The 7,497-nt window shown below is 38.9% G+C and overlaps 1 protein-coding gene across 1 annotated transcript in view; it reads right to left on the bottom strand.

Moving 5' to 3' along the window:
* DNAL1 (dynein axonemal light chain 1) overlaps positions 1–5,103 on the bottom strand; it is a 12,708-nt gene extending 7,605 nt beyond the window's left edge. The window contains exons 1-3 of the mRNA XM_005417665.2: positions 5,070–5,103; positions 2,066–2,175; positions 1,353–1,408 (exon numbers count right to left, since the gene is read on the bottom strand). Of these exons, the coding sequence (XP_005417722.1) occupies positions 1,353–1,408; positions 2,066–2,100 (91 nt within the window). The 5' untranslated portion in view covers positions 2,101–2,175; positions 5,070–5,103. The remainder of the gene's footprint in view (positions 1–1,352; positions 1,409–2,065; positions 2,176–5,069) is intronic.
* Between the last annotated feature and the right edge of the window lie 2,394 nt (positions 5,104–7,497).

Below are 7,497 nucleotides of genomic sequence, written 5' to 3'. Positions count from 1 at the left end.
GCAGGAATTGCTGCAGAGGAAAGCTCAGAAACACACTCATGAATACAAAGCTGCTCATGTATAGGTTACCTACTTGAAATTCAGTTTTGATAAATGCTGAACAAAAATTATTATTTCACCTTGCACCTGAGCTCTAACTGCTGACTTGCTTCTTTTGATCTTACATAATTCATATCCCTTCTTCTCCAGGCAAAAGTGGTGCTGATCTTATTTTAAGGCAGCAGATTTGGTTTCTATACTACAGGCAGCATATAAAGCTGCCTTACAGATGCCTGGTGAGAGACATTCAACCTAGTTCTAGTTTGTCTGGCTTTAGCATCAAATACTTGATATAGGCTGGATGTTTTGAATCTACATTAATATAAATATTTAAGATGCTTTAACAGCTTTTAATGTTTTATACCACTAAAAAAATTCATTGGTTTCACTTCTATGTATAATTGCCTAATTATTTTTTCTCATGATAGTTACACAATTAAAGTATTAAAGAACAGTTATTTGGAAAAACTATTGGAATATGTTTCCCTGACTAGTATTTCCAAATCTTTTGAAGTCTGAGCTTATTATGCAAAGAAATAAGTTTATCAAGTTCTTTGGCAGATCTCTTGGTGTGCAGTTGGAAAGGATGAGATTCCAGGTTCCTTATCTATCCAGCTGGCATTTTAATAGGAACAGAAAAGCCTGAAAGCTCCACTTCAAAACCTGCACCTCTTTGCCACCCTCATGCCACAGTCAAAATCTTGAAGACAGACCATTAAGACTTCTGTTCCAAAGTCAGTAACCCAAGAGTTTCAAAGACAGGTGTCCAAGAAAGAAAAACTCTACTTCTAGACAGGTGGCACATCCATTTATAAAGTATGAACAAAATGAAACCAAGTATACCCAATCCTCTGCAAAGTGCAATGACATTTTCTCCATCCAGGTCTACAACACTCCAACCTCACTGCAACCAATAATGCATTTGCAGAGTTGTTGAACTGCAGACTGTCTCCATCAGGAGCATGGAAAATGGTCATGACATCACTCTAGAACTGATTAGGTGTTGAATAGCACAGCAAGGCTCATGGGAAGGTACTGAAGTGCTTACTGAATGGAATTTTTTGATTGTTGCACTGTGAGACAACTGTCAAGGCTAGTGCAAGGATACCTGCTGCAATACACCACTGCTGCTCAGCATGCATTCTCCAGTAAGACTGGTCATTTTAAAGGTCACTTGTAATGTTCTATGAGGAGGGAATAAAAAGGGATAATAATAGGTATAAATAAAGCTGGACACTTGTAACAAATGATGGCATATCTCCTAGCCAGGCAACTAGAAAACAAACACAATGGACAGCTGGCTTGTCACTTACTTAGGTTGTTCAAGTTGGCGATTCTGTCAATGCAGTTTGTAGACAGTGATAGTTTCCTTTAAAAGAAAGAATAATCAATTCACAATATATAAGGGATCACTACACTGGAAGAGTTCCATGTCCCAACACCACTGCATTAGAAATAATTATATGTTCTTGTCTCATTAGACGGTAAACTAACTGGATGTGTAACAGACTCAAAATATCCTCAAACCATTAAGCTTTATTAGTTTCTGGGAAAGTACCATGAGTTACTTACATTAAATACTGGATTATCTTTTGATGCCTAGCCTTATGAAGTACATGGATGTTTATTTCTGAAATTATTCTAATCTCTTTCTGGAAGTCCTGCTCAAATTGCCTCTTTTTTTCCATGAATTTTGGAGTGGATCATAAACATGCCGTTTAGCTGATAGACTCCAAACACAAATCTACAATTATATACTGATAAACAGTATATAATTTTTCTGGGGACAAATATTAATGCAGAATCTACCCTAACACCTTCTGAGTTAAGTTACAGGGGTCTTTGAATTAAAAAGGGCAATTGTGTGCAGAAAGAGAAGCTCAGTTAAGAAAGAAAGAAGAGAAAGTTGCTGCTTTGAAGGCCACACTTAAACACAGTAAACACATATCTGCAGTGGACAGCACAAAAAACTGAAAGGAAGAGAAGAGGATTATTTCGTTTCCAGCATGTTTTTAATTGAACTTACTCGCAGTTAACTAGAGCAGAGAGGGCGCCATCCATCTTTTCCACAGGAGGAATCTGCCCATACAGTTTCACTTCCTTTGCCTCTGAAGCCTTCTGGCCACTTTTCTCTTCCTAAAGAAAAGCGAAGGTGAAGAAGAGTCTCACTGCTACATACAATTACCAAAAACTACTACACTAAAATAATTACTCTAAAAATGAATACTATAGAAGGAATTCCCATATACTACGGGAAGGTGAAAGCATTTTGAGTACTGTTATCAGGATTCCTGCTAGTGTAGCATAAAAAGGGTAAAGCTAGCTTATTTTCAAGGTATCAAAATAACTTACACATTACATATGTTGGGTTTTAAAAGTTGTGTAACACTTGAGCAATTTAGTAAAGGAGTCATCTGCCACAAGGAATGGAGAATAGATTGAAGGCTAAAATTCTGGATTAAGATATTTCCATGGAGACTGACAAACAGAAACCTCAGCTAGGGCCATTCTATAGCAGAAGCAGATTTAAAAGTTCTGACAGAAAAGTCTCCTTCTCACTTCACCCAGAAATCTCAGAACTCATGCCCAGCTCACAACACAAACTGAATATAGGGGAGTGTGTTTTGGGGGAGAACTTCAACAGATTCACAGCATTAAGAATCTGAAAAAAAAATCTAATTAGCCATTAAAAAAGAGTGGGGGAAGATGTCACACTTAAGAGAATACAGCAAAAGACAGATTTCCTTTTGACAACCTAGGTTGATAATTCAGAGTCTTGAAAAAATGGATACAACTTCGGCATTTACGTTTATTAAAAAATATCGTCAATTAAAGCTTTTAAAATTCTGAAGTGATGGCAATTATTGACTAAACGCTTGGAACAAGTATCTGTTTAGAGAGTAGCAGCAGTTTTGACAGCTGCCTCCCTGACAGCACAAAGGGAGCATTTTCTCAGTTCACTCAGTGTTCAGTGCAAGGACTGGAGGTCCATTAACAAAGGAGAAATCTTGGCACTTTCAAAACAAGGACTCCTGTTTTCTCCTCCATTTCATGCATCTACTGAAAAGAGAGATAGCTGAGTGTGCCCCAGTTTATATGGCTACTTAGTAATTAAATTAATCACATCCCCTAAGTCTTTCAGTGTCCCACAGCAGAACATCAGGTTTTGATAACATTATTTTTCCTCTTATGCACCCAAAATACTTCAGAAAACTTAATTTAATTTTAAAAAATCATGTTGTCTTGCACACTTATTTATATTCCAGTTTCTGTCCAAATTCAGTGTAACAGTATTTTTACTCAAAATGAATGATTTAGCAAATAAGCACATCAGATGTTTTGCTGGAATATGGGGATACATGTTCAAACAAAGTAACTATATCAATGTGAAACTTCCATTTTCTTTTCTAAGAACAGTTTGTAATCTATGAGCTCATACCAACAAATAAAAATACATTTTTCTGTAAAAACATGAAAGGGAGAGAGCTTCTAACACAGACTGGGCCAGCAGTGAGCTCACAGCAGTGAGCACCTTCAGGAAGAAAATCCATCCAGATTGCCAAGTACTTCTGGAAGCAGCTGCACAGCCACAATATGCCACAGAGAAAATATAGGTAGAACAGACATGTTTTTGTAAGAACAGGTTACATGTTTGCCAAGTTGAAGCTGCTTTGATTTCAAGTTGCTTTGATTTAACTAATGTCACCCTGACTGCAGGGCATAGGTAAACCCTTATACCAAAGGGAAGAAAAACATTTGGAATACAACACAACACCAAATGCAATTGTACAAGTCACGTGGATCCAGATTAGGAAGAGTAAAAGGAAGATTTAGACCCACCCCTAAAAACTTGAACAGAAAAGCAAATTCAGCACTTTATGCTTAATGTTAATGGAAACTCACTGACACAGGCTGATTCTGTCTAAGAGACATGTGACAGAAGAGAAAACAAAGAATAAATCTGTTAATAGGAAACATGGAGCTGAAGTTCTGGAGGGCAGAAAGAGTGAGGGAGGAAAAGCAAACTATTTTTATACACAGTTCATACCTCTACTAATGCTTATGTCTGCAAGTTGTTGCATTCTAGTTCTTACTAGGAGAGCAGCAGTGAAGTTTGTGGGATATACCAACATAACTGGAAAACCCCTGAAATACTGAAGGTACTGAACCAATGATAAAACTCAAAATGGAAGTAATCTTCAATTACAGGCTAGTACCTTGAGCTTCTGGCTTTCAAGTGTACCTACCCACGCTATCACATCCAGATCTTCCAGAGGCCAAAACATTTATAAATCATTGCTCTAGCAGCTGGCCAGAATTAGCAGGAAAGCATATGAACACCAAACAGCACATCTGTGCCTTCATCTAAAATTCAGAGACTGGGGAAAGATTCTCACTGGTTTTACTGGACAGTGAACCTGACCCTTGAGCATCCTACATCATCATTTGGCATTACATCCCCATCCTTGCCAACACATAGCTTTTTGGAAGACCAGGTCAGCCAAAATCAAATGAGCTTCTGTATTAATAGAGTATTTAAGAAGAAAAAAACCCAAGAAACTCATTCTGAGTTAAGTTTTGCACAATATGAGGGACTATATGTCAAAAGACATGTAGAAGATTCACTGAATTCAGTACAGTGAGAATTTCATACTTGTTTATTCTGTGGGAAAGACTGCACTAGGTCCCACTTTCTTTAAAGTGAACAGAGCATAATTAAAACATAACACATCCCCAACTTTGGATCTCTTTTGTGACTTCAGGCCCATGCATATGCAGCAGAACAAGGCAGGAGGGCAAAACAGACTAATCTTTACTGGTTGTATCAATTTAACAGGAACATACAGAAAGTCCAACAGAATGTGCTATACAACAACAACAACAACAACAACAACAGGAATCATCATTTTACTTTGTGAAACTTCTTAAAGCATATATTTCATGCAAACATATTTCTTACAATGTTTGACAAACAAAATTAGCTGAATACAGTCAAACCTCACACCGCTAGACACTCTTCTAGTTCTTACCCATCTGGCTAGAGCTTCTTTGATGGTCGTTGCTTTTGCCTAAAAGTGAAACAAACTTAAGTGAACATTCGTTGAATTTTTTAAGTGGCTTGTTCATTGCAAATCTTTTCTTTTCCTTCCCTCTCCCTATCCTGCTTGTTTGCCCCCCTTCCACCACTTTCCTGTATTATCTTGGGTCAGCCAAGTCAAAGAAGTTGGAACCCCCCAGTGTCCTGTAATTTTGTTTTCTGGGGTACTTTGCTGCATTTTCAGAAGCAAACAATGAGCTTAATGTCAGGACATTATCTTCCTGATCTTACTCTCTGTCCCATGGCACACTGCTTATTAGCTTTTATGGTGAAATTCAACTTAAAGGCATAAGAAGTTACTGCAATGAAAATTGTGGTCTAATGCTCTTAAACCCTCACACTTCCTATTGTGCATTAGCAGCTTCCTGCCTGAAAGCAAGTCTGTGACCAGAAAATTATACAGCCTCCTAAAATTCACTGAAGAAAATAAGGTACAGCTTGCCAAAACTCAAGAGCAATCTGGATTATATATATTTGGGGTTTCTTTCCAATGGTTTCATATTGAGTTACACCATGTGATGTGAAAACATGTATGTGGTGTTATTATTCAGTTTGGAAAAATCTGAGAGCTGCTTTTTAAGGACTGACCCACTGACCAACTTTCTGTTGTCACTAACTCTTACTTTTCCACCTCACATCAGAGTCTCAGTGAAACCACACAAAGATATCCAAAACAGCAGTATATAAACAACATGCCTAATGCTTCTCTAAACATTAAACATAATCCAAGATGTCTTCGATTAAAAAGGTTTCAGAGATCAATCTTTTACAAACAGTGATCAACAGCCTTCTTTCTACAAATACAGGAAGACTCTAGTTTTGGCATCTCTGTTGCTCCTAAGTGTAGCAGGGTGTGAATAAAAGCAGCCTTTCAGGTAATCAAATATGTAACCCCCCACACTGCAGAAGTTAAAAACAACAAACTAACTTCCCCCAAAAATCTTACAGGCAGCCACCTCAGTCACAGAGCTTTAGTGTTGGGTACTTTACTCTGGACCACAGGAAATTCTGGTCCCAGCAATAAAAGGCAATCGCTGAGGCAGCTTTATACAAGAAAAGGCCACAGCCACCGAACACCCAGCAACAGCCTAAGAGCAACACCAGGGAGCCTGAGCATGCATCTCAAACAACAACATGCACCTCCATTTAGACATCCTCAGATGTTCCAGCTCTTTCTGCCCAGGCAGAAATGACAGGCACTCATTTCAATCTGCTCCATACCAAGTGGTAGCTAGCTCTAAGTCCTATTGGAGATGACCTGCAAACTTGACCCCCAGCAGTAGCTCCCCAATGTCTGCCAGAGATGAACATCTGCATGACCTCCTCTGGTTCAGAAGATCACATCCCTAAGCTCCCACTACAACAGCCTCATTCAAGCCAATTAACAGCTACCAGTGTGGAGGCAAAAACAGCTGGCTTCCAGTTAATTGGGGATTTTTGGGCAGAAACTTCATTGCCCTTTTCATAATTATGGCAGCCAGTCACCACAGCATTTGGGTACATGATCTCAGTCACTCATGTTGAAGGCAGAAATGCATTTATAAGATCAGTGGCTGCTGCTGTTTCGAAGTCATGCCTAAAAACAGTTTGGACTTTAAAGCTACTGATCCATGTGAGCACAAGGACCAGCTTCTTCCCTGACCTCTGTACACTTATCTCTGTTGATTTGATGAAAACATGGATATCAGCACAGCAGGTTATCTGGAGAGCACATATTCAGGGATTTCATTTTCTTTGAGATGCACTTGAAATTTCTGTAGGTAAATCAGAGTATCTTCTGCCACAGGAGGTTACTCAAGGGAAACTTCCTCCAAGAAGCTTATCTGCAGGGTTCTTCTACTTCTGCTACTTCTTCTACTTCTTCTACTCTGCAGGTTCTTCTGCTTATTGAACAATTTTCTACAGGTATTTAGACTAAAGAAAGTCATAATACTTTATTTTAAAATAGTCAAAATGCCAAGTGATCAGTGGGCACCCTGAAGAGTCACCATCAACATGGCAGAAACAAGAAACAGAATCTCTGAAGGGGAAAAATAACCACACCTGTACTAGTAATAGTTGTAACAAAAGATGAATTCCCCCCCAAAAAACACAGCAGTTGGACACATAGTATCTACAAAATTTAGACCCCCCAGGAAAAAGCAAAACAGCAACATTTCGCCTTTATTGGCAGACATTTATTTCTATTTAAAATTTATGAAATCGGAATTCCACAGCAACAGATACCAAGCTAATCGCTGCAGTGATCACCGATACCGCCGCCTTAAAACCACGTACTAGCGGAGGTTTGGGAGTTCCCTCTTTCCTCGCTTCTCCCCGAAATCCCCCTTTCCCAAGGGACAGCAGCAGGCCACCGGCCC

The sequence above is a fragment of the Geospiza fortis genome, unplaced genomic scaffold, assembly GCF_000277835.1.
Source record: "Geospiza fortis unplaced genomic scaffold, GeoFor_1.0 scaffold54, whole genome shotgun sequence".
Lineage (NCBI taxonomy): Eukaryota > Metazoa > Chordata > Aves > Passeriformes > Thraupidae > Geospiza > Geospiza fortis.
The sequence above is the reverse complement of the archived record's forward strand: the minus strand, read 5'-3'. Positions and strand labels throughout refer to the sequence as shown.